A 14,177-nucleotide genomic window follows, 5' to 3' on the forward strand; every position below is an offset into this window, starting at 1 on the left:
TTAACGACGTAGGAGACAATCTGAGTAGCCATCTGAGATTGTTTGCAGATGATGCTGTTATTTACCTTCTTGTAAAGTCATCAGATGACCAAAACGAATTGCAAACGACTTAGATAAGATATCTGTATGGTGCGAAAAGTGGCAGTTGTCCCTGAAGAAAGAAAAAGTGTGAAGTTATTCACATTAGTACTAAAAGAAATCCGCTAAATTTCGATTACGCGATAAGTCACACAAATCTGAAGGCTGTAAATTCCACTAAATACTTAGGGATTACAATTACAAGTAACCTAACTTGGAATGATCACATAGATAATGTTGTGTTTAGAGCAAACCAAAGACTGCGATTCATTGGCAGAACACTTAGAAGGTGCAACAGGTCTACTAAAGAGACTGCTTACACCACGCTTGTCGGCCATATTCTGGAGTGTTGCTGTGTGGTGTAGTATCCGCATCAGGTGGGACTGACGGATGACATCGAAAAAGTACAAAGAAGGGCAGCTCGTTTTGTATTATCGCGAAATAGGGGAGATAGTGCCACAGACATAATACGTGAATTGGAGTGGCAATTAGTAAAACAAAGGCGTTTTTCGTTGCGACTGGATCTTCTCATGAAATTTCAGCCACCAGTTTTCTCCTCCGATTGCGAAAATATTCTGTTGGCACCCACCTACATATGGAGAAATGATAATCACGATAAAACAAGAGAAATCAGGGCTCGCACAGAAAAATGTAAGTGCTCGTTTTTCCCTCGCGTCGTTCGAGAGTGGAACGGTAGAGAGACAGCCTGAATGTGGTTCATTGAACCATCTGCCAGGCATTTTATTGTGAATAGCAGAGTAATCACGTAGATGTAGATGTAGACCAGCTCATTGACTATGCACGCACTCAACCCGTAATTGCGGTCATCTGGTTCGTAATCCCTTCAATAATCCGAATCCATTATTATATTTTATATTCGGTGAATATTTCATAATTCCTTCTCAGAAACGGCTGTGCGAAACCTCTCCGCGCGCGCGCGTGTGTGTGTGTGTGTGTGTGTGTGTGTGTGTGTTGGGGGGGAGGGGAGGGGAATTGGTTGGTTGATTTGGGGGAGGGGACAAAACAACGAGGTCATCGGTCCGTGTGTGTGTGTGTGTGTGGGTGTGTGTGTGTGTGTACATTTGTGAGCTAGAAAAGTCTCCAGTTCACAATAGCAGAGTAACTATAAACTGCTAGATTTTCATATGTTGCCATGGCGATAAACAATTACAAATCCCCCCCTCCTCTCTCTCTCTCTCTCTCTCTCTCTCTCTCTCTCTCTCACACACACACACACACACACACACACACACACACACTCACTCTCACACACACTCCCTCTCCCTCTCTCTCTGTCTCTTTTTCTCTTTCTCTGGCTAAATTGCCTACAATAAATGAATATGACGACTGCTATTATTTAATGTCTTTTCACCATAAGAGTCAAACAATTCATCTACATAAATGACGGGTAATTATAACAAGGAGACTTTAAAGAGCCACTCCGGCATTTAATTCCTTATTTTCTGTGGAGATTCCGGTTGCAGCATAGCTTACGAATTATTTGAACTCCCTGTAAAGAGAGGTACAACGGAATAACCATTCGTCGGATCAATGAGCACCGGTTTCCTAACATGAGATGTCTGTAAACATTAACTTTCTTACGCTCTGTATACCATGAGTGTCATGTTATGACTCCAGTTGTCACCCGAGCTGTTTTCCTGAAGGGTTTCACTAGCTTTAAAATAATCTTGTCATGCTTAGAAAAACTGTATGGCCGTTTCTGCGAAAGTATCAAGTATTTAATGGAGGTCATGGAATACTGCTTTAACACCTGTATGAATTTATTCGAAAATGCCTTATACAAAAAGCTGTTTTCGTACAATTACTGTTATTTATTTTCATAAACTTGCATGCGTCTCAAACGTGCAACTCTTAAGCGACTGATTAATAATAGTATGTTTTTTAACAAAAAAGTTGCCCCAATGTGTCATCTACGTTCCTAAGTCTATCACTGATGTTCTGAAACAGTTGTAGTGATCTCGGAAGTGACCACCCATAAGGCCAGATCACCAGTGTACGTACGCGAGCAGTAAGACGACCAAATTATCATCCTAAGCGTGGATAGCAAAGAGTGCACACCAAATAAGTCTCTACAAATAAGAAAATAGAGGTAATTACAGTAATATAAATACTACAATTAAAGTTGACAGAAGAGAAGTAGTAGGTTAAGATCGAGATAAGACTGATTGACGCAAGAAAGAAGGAATTAAATAGAAGCAAATCTACAAACAAATATACTCCACAAGCCACTACTGCTAATCCCCTTTCCTATTCCGCTCGCAGACGGAGTGAGCGAAAAATGACTATCGATATGCTTCCGCAAAGGCTATAATTTCGCTGGACGCGCGGGGTAGCCGCGCGGTCTCAGGCGTCTTGTCCGTGCGGCTCCCTCCCGTCGGAGGTTCGAGTCCTCCCTCGGGCATGGGTGTGTGTGTCGTCCTTAGCGTAAGTTAGATTAAGTAGTGTGTAAGCTTAGGGACCGATGACCTCAGCAGTTTGGTCCCATAAGATCTTATCACAACTTTCCAAAATTTCTAATTTCGCTTATCTTGTCTTCGTAGTCCTTACGTGAGGTGTATGTTGTTGGCAGTAAGATGGGTTAGTAGTCTGTCGCAAATGCCGGTTCTCTAAATTTCCTCAGCAGTTTTAGTTGCAAAATGGTCAATAGCCATGACAAACTTCTTGAAAGAAGTTTGTTTCTTGCCTTGGCTGTTTTTGTATCCATTCAATTTTTATTTTGCAGTCAACGAAGTTTTGGCTGTGTACCCAGTTTCAAGCCATTGCTTACATATCAAAAGAACGAAACAGAATGTAAGGTGCAAGGCAATCATTTACCTGTTAATCATGAGGGGTCGCTGCACGCAGTTCAGTGTTCACTCACACTAGTAAATGGCTTGTTGTGTGCTACTATTTGTAAGGCAGCCCGTTCGACACACCTTAAGTGGGGTTTGCCTACTTTCAGGCGCTATAGTAGTCGCAAGGCTGGACTGGTGTCGAAGTTTCCGACAGGTACATTTGTAATGTGCTCAGCAAAGCATGGGTAGCACCAAGGGCGTTGCCGAATTAGGGGGGGGGGGGTTAATATTACACTCTTCCGTGACCACGCCACGGGGGGGGGGGGGGGGGCAGGGGTGGAGGCGCAAAACAGGAGCGCTGAGAAAGCACAAGCACCCTTTGCTGCGTCTAATCACGTTCAAATTTCGTCGAAAGGTTTTGAACGCTACCTACTGGTTCCAAATTGTACATGAAAGCAAAAATGCGGTCGGGCTGTACTCCAAAAGGGTGCTATCATGTTCAATGGGGATGCAGTCCCACAATGTCTTTAAAGAAAATCTAAAGCACCTGAAGATGTCAGCAGTGTCAGAGGTTGTCAAGAACGTCTACCTGTTACTCATCGCACTGCGAAATGTCATTTTCGACCGCGAAATATGTGGAAATCAACGCCCATGGGAAATGGGTGGTTTCACTGACGTACTCTACGCCACTCCCTAGGCCTTTTCGTGTCGATTGTGAGCGGTGGTGTGTTCCAAATGTTTGCTTGGCCACCCATAAGAATACAGCGTGATTTCATCGCTGGGGGTCGCAGTTCTGATATCTATCCCAGAGGCGTGAAAAGAAGGGTTGAAACGTGGGCTGTGACGACCCTTCACTTGTGTGACACGTCCAGAGTGACGTTGGGCAGAATTTTGGTGAAATGTGGTGCCAATATGTTGACACCTTGCTGTCTGAAGCGTCGCCGAGTTCCAGAGTGACGTTGAAGGGTGCCACGTTTTTCCGCCATTGCAGAGGAAGGTTGTCGGCACCTTTGAGCCAAATCTGAAACTTATGCGTCGCAATCGGAGACAATTACAGTGTTTCGGAAAAGCGATCCTATAATTTTTTTACACAGTGTAGATGAGTTGCACTTTCCTAGAATGCTCCAAATAAACAGAACCCAACCATTCGCCTTCCCTGCAACCAACCTTACGTTCTCGTTCCATTTTTTGTCACTTTGCGACGTTACGTCTCGATATTTAACTGACGTGACTGTACCAAGCGGCACACCACTAATAGTGAATTCGAATATTATATGATTGTTTTTCCTACACACTTGCATTAATTTACATTTTTCCACATTTAAAGCATTCATCACACCAAACAAATTATATCCAAGTCATACTGTAGACTTATACAGTCACTCAAAGACGACCTTGTCCACCACATTACAGCGTCATCAGCAAACAGTCGCAGACTATACTAAAAAATAAGAGTAAAATTAGACAGCGTGGGAGGATGGCCAACTGTGATTGGTTGGGACATCTTAAGAAGTGCTTAAATAGCCGAACATGTCACCTGCCCATGATTCCCGCTGGTTTTCATCGGAGACTTTGTGGCACTTACTTCTAGCGAAGACTCGGTAGGATCCACGGCTCATATGTGCTTGGTAGACTGAAAAAAATATATTTAGGTAGACTACTATGCCGTCTTTTGAGCACACGTAGCTCAAGACGTATTTACATTTCTGTTACAGTTGGTAGATGTCTATGCTTAGACTTACTAGTAGGCATATGCATTGTATCTGCAATGCGTTAGTTGTGCTAAAGTTTGAAACGCTATGCTGATGGTTTTCTAAAAGCATTAGTAATGTTGCCATTATAAAGCTATATGTACGTAATCACGCATTTTACAGAAGTGGTCACGGTCCTTGCGACCCAACCATGTATGTACAATAACGTTATGGACGTATTTTCAGTCAGCTTCCTCTGTTGCGTACCGACCCCTAAGTATAAGCATATGTACTAAGGAAACAGGTTTTTTTCACCAATGCCACGTACGTTTATAAGGAATAGAATGCCATGGACGTCGCAGTAGTCGGGACTACAGGTTGCAGAGTGTAGGGGACCATCTCGCTAACTCCTCTCCATAAGCTTTCAGCCAAGACTAAGCCCCAGGAATTGAGCTTGTGCAATATTTATTTTTCAGGTGGCGGATGAATTCGATCCCCTGTGCTCAGAGGAAACACCACATCAGCTACATTTCGAAGAAGTCACATCAGCCGCATTCAAAATAAAATCTGGCGTTATGTATACGCCGTGTGTGGTGAGTTGAACATGTATGTACATTGCTGCTAAGATCTAAGGATAGCTATATATATATCACTGTCAGGCTTCAGTAGCAGCTCTCACTGTCCAGCGACTAGTAGTGGATAATATTTTCTCTGTTACACAGGAAAACACTCTAGACCATTTTCTGCTGTTACACATTTGTTAATGTGCTAGTAATACTTTGTGATCAATAATCGATATAAAATATTAGGCTGCAGTGAACTTTTCGAAAGTAAGGACAAAAAGAATCCACAGTCAAATGACGCCATTGTCTGAGGATGACACGGCGGTCGGTCGTTCCTGGTAGTCAGACGTGAAACACTGACAACGAGTATGCCTGCCCTCACATTCCCTCCACCATCCGGCCGCTGTTACATCCGAACTTTCCACAAACCTGGATACAGCACGATTCGACCAGTCGGTCAAGCGAGGACTCACAACAAGGCCCCTCTTAAATACTAAGGTGCTGATAACGCTGTCTGTCACGAGTACGCGGCGTCTCCATGTCCTACAGTGATCACTCAACATCTGACACTGTTCGCGCTCCTTATACAGGGTGAGTCAGCTGCCCCTACCAATATCCTTTCATGTAACCCGCAATGTTATACCTGGGCTCTGAACATTGCGCAAGGTTTTCATATTCTCAGGCTCGCCGCGCTCAAACTATTAGTCCTACAGAAAAAATGTACGGGACTTTTCTGCAAGAAATTTAATGTAGTTTAATTTTGTACTGAGATACATTTTCGTTGGAGGCCACGATTTTCGAGTTATTCAAGGAAAACGTACAAAAATAACCTTCAAACGCACCTTCGCCCCCACACTTACCACTCACCATTAAGTATTTATGGTATGTTGTTCGTGGCACTCCCTCCTACCACTGCACAAAACTTTCCCACTGCCTAAACTATTCCCGATATTAGACCTTTTTTGGTCTCTATTGATTGGGATGTTACGCCACCAGCATAGTCGGCTATTTCGTTAACATTATTAATTTAAACATACCCACGAGAATAATAAAAACGCTTTTTGTAAACGTTGCGTCAAAACTAATTACGTTGACAATTCGACCCAAACTTAAGCCTTACAACCACAGTGCTTTCGTAGTCAGAAGGCTTGACGAATAAATCGGTGTAATTATTTACTTTATGCTGTTATAATTCACAAAATTTTAAGGTAAAATTTACGCAAATGTCAATTTTACAATTTGTAAGTGCTCAACTAAGCCGGTGGCGTAATGAGGTCAAGGTCACTTCTATACTTTTTTCTTGAATAACTTGAAAACTAAAACCTGTAGCGAAAAAGTGTCGCAGTACAAAATTTAACTATATCAAATTTCCTACAAAAAGGTCCTGTTCCTTTTTCTGTAGGTCTATTAGTTTGCGCGTAGCGAGCGAGAGAATATGACAATCTCGCGGTTAGTTCTTGAAGGCCAGATATAACATTACGGGCTGCATAAAACGACATCGGTAGGGACAGCTTAATCACCCTGTATATCCTATTAGGCCTGGTTACAACATTAAACACGAACAATGCTAATGCATTTTGGTGCCTGTTATACTTGTTATGCAGAACTGAATTGCTTATCAAGGACATAATGATCGATGGAATGTGCGTGTATGAAGTTAGTGACATCCCACAATGTTTTCCGGGTGTTTCACTTTTTATGTCAGAATGTAGAACAGTTCGCTCATATCTTTCTTCATCTTTGTCTAAAATCAGCCATCAGCGATTACTTCGTCACTAAATACTTCGCTGTGGATGGGATGTTATGCCAAAATCAGAAAACACTGTGAAATGTGTTCGAAAGGAAGCTTAGAGCTGAACGTTGAAGTAATCAGAGACAGAGGTGTAGATAGGAAGGAAGAATAATGCGTAGCATTTCGTCAATTTCAACGTCATTAGGGACGGAGTCAAAGTATAAGGGAAGAAATCAGCTATGCCTTTACAGGTATCAGCTGAAGTGATTTAGAAAACAACACGTAACGTGTATCAGACCTGATATCTGTTTCTCTCAAATACAAGTTCAGTGTTTCGACCACAGCGCCAGTTTGCTTGTTGAATGCAGCTCGTTTACTATTGATAGCTGCGGCACTATGAGGAATGTTGCTTCTGAATTTGATAGTCTTTCTTCCCGTTAATCTGTTGCTTACGAGAATGCGTGTCTGTACCAATTAAGATATGTCAGCGCAAGTCTCCTAGGATGCCCGAGAATTTTAAACATGTGTTACTTGATGTGCGAGATCGTCCATTACTTGATCACAGTCGTGCTGATCGGTGAAGCTGCCCATCCGTCGTTTATCTGGCGCACGCACTCAAACCGGATCTGTCTCACCTTCCTGCACCGCAACCGTGCACAAGCAGGTCAAGTCCATGAAAACGTTTCCCGACATACTAACGACAAATTTTTGTAACACTTAGGTCCCTTTAGTTGGTTTTGAATAGCGAAATTTGTTGTAAATGCTGTACTAATTTTGCAAAACGGACTCTGAAAATGAATTCTTAAACATTAAATGTATATCAAAAAACAGAGCAGAGTTACGCAGTTAACACACAGACATTTAATAAATTACCATTACAGAGTTCGTAAAAACGCAAGTATTTACTTGAAAAGTGGGAAAGCAGACGGGAGAGATAGCAACACCTGTACTTTACAATCTGCCTGTTATAGGCATGGGTTACTTCATCAATGATGAAGGGGAAGGAAAACTATCGTATAGTAAACAAAAAATGAAGACGGATGGAAGCAGCCACTTGAAATATATGGGTTGTTCGCCAAAGGGCATAACCTCTTCGGGTATCAAGTGTTGGTACACAATCTCCGCCTTCTTCATTCTTACAAAATTCCCGATAAATGTTGGAGGGAAATGTTTCGAAAAATAGCAACACATTTAGCCGTGTATTGTAGATGTAAGTAAGCATTATGTAAACCTAATAGCTTGCGACGATACACAAATACCCACAAGACGATCTCGAGCCATAGTCCGTTTATGCTTCCGAGATTTAAATACTTTTATTGAAAACCCTAATAACACCTGATTTCTCAGAAAAGGCACATTGTGTTAATGAAAATGCTGTTAATTATGGGGTAGGAGCGCTCTTTACGGGCAGATTTTAAGAACTGTTCAAAGATATCGCATGTTTTCTCGTGATAAGTACGCGTGTGTAGCTCCGACATGATTTGTGGAAGGCACCATTTCCAGTAGGTGTTAGGAAGATTTCGATGCACAGTTTGATTGAGGATGAGTTTATAGTAGAGGTCTCATTCCACGATCAATTTGATAACCAGGTAAAGCATCAATGGAATTGTCCTTCTGGAATAGTAAGAAAATGTCAGTTCGATATCTATATGTAGGTGCTAACTGGAGTTGCTGCTGCTGTTAAATGCATGCGACAGTCTATATAAGTGATTGTGTACAGTGATAATGTCTGTCGATACTTAGAACAGTTGCATTAAAATGAAAGTAAGCATTGAAAAGTAGTTCACAAATTAAGTAATTGTCTGTTCTCTTGTACTTTTCATTGTTTGTGATATTGCAGTACATATGCCAAAAGTGATGAGACTTTGAGTAATTCTCTATCAAGTGTCAGAACCAATGTGCCCTGTTGCCAGAAAGATGGTATCTTTCTGAAAAAACAAGTTACACCATTTAGTAATAAGCCACAGAAGGCGGTGAAATATTTATACCAAAATTCTCAGCTAACACCCCCTAAGAAAAAGTTAAAAAACTCTCGAAGTAGTCCTATCTCTTTTACCGCAACGAAAGACGTCTGGGGATATAGCAGAGATTTTTTGCATGTAAAAATAAAAATCGTAGGAAAATTATGGTGTGATAATTTGTAGTAATCACTTCGTCCTGTCGATATGATACACATCAGTCACAGCAGCAGTGAATTTTCCAGGTACGCTTCATGTAGCGACTTTGGTCTTACTGCCTTCTAGTTCAAAGAGCGATGATCATATGATTTATTCCCGCGTGCATATTGAAGCACTGGCCGCAGCTCAGCCATCTGCATGTCAAATGCCGACGGGAAGCGATCTGATCTCATCACTGCGAAAGCATCAAACACAATTCAGAAATCGGAAACTGAGAAAGCTGAGCTCTCTGCCTAGCATATGTTTTGAAAATAATAATTCATTATTTAGCAGAGTCTTGAATAAACGGCGGTCAGAATACACTGAGTGCTGTTATGTGGATCGTCTTACAAATCGATACATTCAAGATCTACATAAGCCCCATCAAGCATTATGAGCATTATGACTTTCAACACACTTTCCCATAATCGTATGTAAAATTCAGTGGTCAGACTATTAGCTCTGGAATAGAAGGGTCAACGATTAGGTAAAGACTTCAAGAATTAGGTTAATTTTTTTACTGTTATAACCAAGTGTTGAGTGATTTTAATTCCTGAGGCAATCAGCTGAATTCTTCTTCTTCTTCTTCTTCTTCTTCTGATGCTTTGCTTCAAAAACTTTTTCTGTTTGGCATTCTTTCTTTTAAACAATTATAGTTCATTACTTTCTTTTCGATGTGAATCAGCTTTCTGGACATGAATGCGTGAAACAGTTAGTTACTCCCATGCAAACAGATTTTGGCGTATATCTACAACATTAAAAATTCTTTGAGGCTTACACAGTTTATCAGGAACAAATATGTACATTTGGGAGTCCGTTTCGAGGAACTCACGAAAATAAAAATCCATCACAGGAAAAATATGCAACACCCTCAGGGACTGTTTAGTGACACCAGGGTACAATATGTGCATACTGAGAGGGTTGCTGTGTTAGTGATTAATTTGTCATGGTCATAGGCGATCTGATGGCGTTCAGGAGGCCTGTCTGTGCACCCTCTGTTTTGACTATGCAGGCAGCAACTGTGCAGGCAGCAACTGTGCTGAGTTTATAGCTGAGCAGTGTTTGCAACATTCATTCTAGGATACAACTATGCCCCAACGACAAGTACGTAGTCCTGCTGAAAAGCTTCAGCCATTCAACGGGGTCGCACTGTGACCCTGCGGAAACCTGGACGGATGTATCGACGAACTGCCGCACATGTTGTACACAGTGTATCGGCATCGATGGTTTGTCGCTGCTTTCAACAGTGGTCTGTGGAACATTCCCACATGTGTAGACCAGGTTCTGGACGTCCGCACAGAAGCACATCCAAATCAACACATTGTGCTAGTAGCACTGACCGACCGAACATCATCCAGGGACGAAATCCAAGCACCTGTTGCACTTGTTGCGTCATCAGGTTCCATTGGGAACCGTCTGCGTGCAAAGTGATTAAGATCACGTGTGCCTCTGGCCAGACTACCAGGTTACTACTGACACCACGACATCAACAAACGTGGCTACTCTGGTGCCGTGAAAAAGTTGGCTGGAGAGTGGAACGGCGCTCTGTTGTCTTCATTGATGAGAGTACATTCTGTCTGTATGCGAGTGACGTGTATGGCGTAGATGTGGTGAGCTACCTGTTCCAGAGCGCATTCGTCCACGCCATGCCGGTTCCATCCCAGGCTTCATGTTATGGGGGGCCATCAGTTAAAACCGCAGTCACATTTGATGTTTCTGCAGGGTAAAGTAACCAGTGTCCGCTACACTGCACAGGTTTTTATGACAGTGCTACTCTCATGTCTTCGTCCGCCGCTCGTGGTCTCGCGGTAGCGTTCTCGCTTCCCGAGCACGGGGTCCCGGGTTCGATTCCCGGCGGGGTCAGGGATTTTCACCTGCCTCGAGATGACTGGGTGTTTGTGTTGTCCTCATCATTTCATCATCATCCAGGAAAGTGACGAAATTGGACTGAGCAAAGATTGGGAAATTGTACGGGCGCTGATAACCACGCAGTTGAGCGCCCCACAAACCAAACATCATCATCATCTCTCATGTCTTCGACAACAAGATGATGTGTATTTTCAGCAGGACAGACCACTTTCACATACGGCTGCTGCGACGTTCTCTTCGTGGTGTAAAACAACTGTCCTGCCATTAAGATCACGAGATCTCTCGCCAACTGAACACGTAAGAGACGTGATGAAGTGGGCACTTAATCGTTACCCTGGGCCTGCAAGATCCATTACCGGATTGCAACAAAAAGCGCAAGATGCTTGGCACAGTCTATCGCAAGATGCCATGCGGCACCTTTATGGTCGTTTGCGTGTGAGAATGTGCACATGCGTCACCGCTAGAGGGTGGTACACTGTATACCGATGCGACTGTTTGGCCGCCGATTTAGTCTGAGTTTTTTTTATCATATACTCCTACTTGTCACGTCACTTGTCACTAAAATGACCTTGTCCTTGAGGGTGTAGCATTTATTTTTTCTGGTGGTGTATATTGAGCCGTTTACGTGTTGACGATTTCTGTAAGGTCAAGCCTTCTCCACACTTTGCTTGGGCCGTTTATTCGTCATGTACATGTGAACACGCAGAGATGTCCGTACCTACTCCACATTAGTACCGCAGTTCGCGACTGGCAGGAAAGCTGGTAAACAGACACATTTCGCCGTCGCAAGTCTCACACGTCACTCACAAGCGACAAACAATCGTTCAGTGCCTTGCTCGATCTGTTAGCGTTGATGCTATAACCATTAAACGTAACAACCTATTTTTAGAGTCTGTTTATCACAGACGTATTTTCAGATGAATTGACGTGGTGTGATTTTTAGAATCGTACCTCATTCGTTACCAACTAGGCTGTCTATTGCAAATATCACCTTTAAAGTGAGGTTATCTGCTCTCTTTTCACGTCGACAGGCTACACAGCTCCTTATATCTCAAATACCGTCTACTGTCAGTGCCAACTAATGTGTTGATATTTCAGTAGGTTTAGCTAAATGACATGGAACGATATTTGGAACTGCTACTGCCTCACTACCTAGTCATGCGTGGACATAAAAAAGAGAAAAGCATCGATATGAATTCTATTTACTCCCAATAACATTGACTAAGCCGACTCGGAAAAAGGATTGCCATTCATTAATTAATTACAATACCGTTCATTTAAATCAGTAATAAGAAAGCGAAAATAGCGGATGCCCCGAAATTCCATATTTTCATACTTCCATTGGAGACGATGATAGCTCTTACCGATTGTTAGACGAAAGATAGATGCATACTACTAAAGTGATACATCAGGGCAGACATTTGCAGTCCTTCTTTATGTATTTCATTCTCATTCCTGAAAAAGATGTACAGCGAAGCACAGTTTACTTTATCGCAGGCTTTGGCATGTTTCAACATCGAAGCTTTACATGAAATCTGACAGAGTTGGGAAGTGACTTGAAGAAACCATTAATACCTCCCGATGGGATCTGCAAACACTTCTGAGAACTGAAATTGGAATGGCCACATCAGCTTTTGAATCCGCCGGGAATAAATCTTTTACCCGGCAGCATAGTATACTTGCTGCTAGATTAAAGCCAGTTTAATTAATCAGTGTTAACATAAATTAATGATGCATCTGTGGCGCTTCAGTCTGTAACCGCGTGACCGCTATGGTCACAGGTTCGAACCCTGCCTCGGGCATGGATGTGTGTGATGTCCTTAGGTTAGTTAGGTTTAAGTAGTTCTAAGTTCTAGGGGACTGATGACCTCAGATGTTAAGTCCCATAGTGCTGAGAGCCATTTGAACCATTTTTTTCTTCGATTACAGAATTAACTCCGCTGTAGGCAGAAATATTTATTCTGCAAACATTGTATGGACTATTACTACGTCATTTTTCATGACATCTTTTCTGCTAGTATTGCTAGCCCTAAAAGGTATTTGGGACTGCGCCTCTGTACATTATGAAAAGTACGAGAGGCACTAAAAAATTATAGCTTTGAGGAAGGTCGTGAAGGATATCGGGATTACTTAGCTGGTACGAGAATTTCCCACGAAAACTGAAGGTCTGGGCTAAGTTCCCGATTCTACATCTACATCTACATTTATACTCCGCAAACCACCCAACGGTGTGTGGCGGAGGGCACTTTACGTGCCACTGTCATTACCTCCCTTTCCTGTTCCAGTCGCGTATGGTTCGCGTGAAGAACGACTGCCGGAAAGCCTCCGTGCGCGCTCGAATCTCTCTAATTTTGCATTCGTGATCTCCTCGGGAGGTATAAGTAGGGGGAAGCAATATAAAAATGGTTCAAATGGCTCTGAGCACTACGTGACTTAACTTCTGAGGTCGTCAGTCGCCTAGAACTTAGAACTAATTAAACCTAACTAACCTAAGGACATCACACACGTCCATGCCCGAGGCAGGATTCGAACCTGCGACCGTAGCGGTCGCTCGGTTCCGGACTGTAGCGCCTAGAACCGCACGGCCACTCCGGCCGGCGGAAGCAATATATTCGATACCTCATCCAGAAACGCACCCTCTCGAAACCTGGCCAGCAAGCTACACCGCGATGCAGACCGCCTCTCTTGCAGAGTCTGCCACTTAGAGTTTGCTAAACATCTACGTAACGCTATCACGCTTACCAAATAACCCTGTGACGAAACGCGCCGCTCTTCTTTGGATCTTATCTATCTCCTCCGTCAACCCGACCTGGTACGGATGAGCAATACTCAAATATAGGTCGACGAGTGTTTTGTAAGCCACCTCCTTTGTTGATGGACTACATTTTCTAAGGACTCTCCCAATGAATCTCAACCTGGCACCTGCCTTACAAACAATTAATTTTATATGATCATTCCACTTCAAATCGTTCCGTACGCATACTCCTAGATATTTTACAGAAGTAACTGCTACCAGTGTTTGTTCCGCTATCATATAATTATACAATAAAGGATCCTTCTTTCTATGTATTAGCAATACATTACATTTGTCTATGTTAAGGGTCAGTTGCCACTCACTGCACCAAGTGCCTATCCGCTGCAGATGTTCCTGCATTTCGCTTCAATTTTCTGATGCTGCAACTTCTCTGTATACTACAGCATCATCGGCAAAAAGCCGCATGGAGCTTCCGACACTATCTACTAGGTCATTTATATATATTGTGAAAAGCAATGGTCCCATAACACTCCCCTGT

At 42.7% G+C, this 14,177-nt stretch overlaps 1 protein-coding gene across 2 annotated transcripts in view; it reads left to right on the forward strand.

The window, feature by feature from the left end:
• Positions 1 to 14,177, forward strand: part of LOC126184717 (L-threonine ammonia-lyase) — a 205,740-nt gene that overhangs the window by 104,992 nt on the left and 86,571 nt on the right. For both annotated transcript variants that reach the window (XM_049927240.1, XM_049927241.1), the window contains one exon: positions 5,041 to 5,157. In XM_049927240.1, the coding sequence (XP_049783197.1) occupies positions 5,041 to 5,157 (117 nt within the window). The remainder of the gene's footprint in view (positions 1 to 5,040; positions 5,158 to 14,177) is intronic.

This window comes from Schistocerca cancellata, chromosome 4, assembly GCF_023864275.1.
Source record: "Schistocerca cancellata isolate TAMUIC-IGC-003103 chromosome 4, iqSchCanc2.1, whole genome shotgun sequence".
Lineage (NCBI taxonomy): Eukaryota > Metazoa > Arthropoda > Insecta > Orthoptera > Acrididae > Schistocerca > Schistocerca cancellata.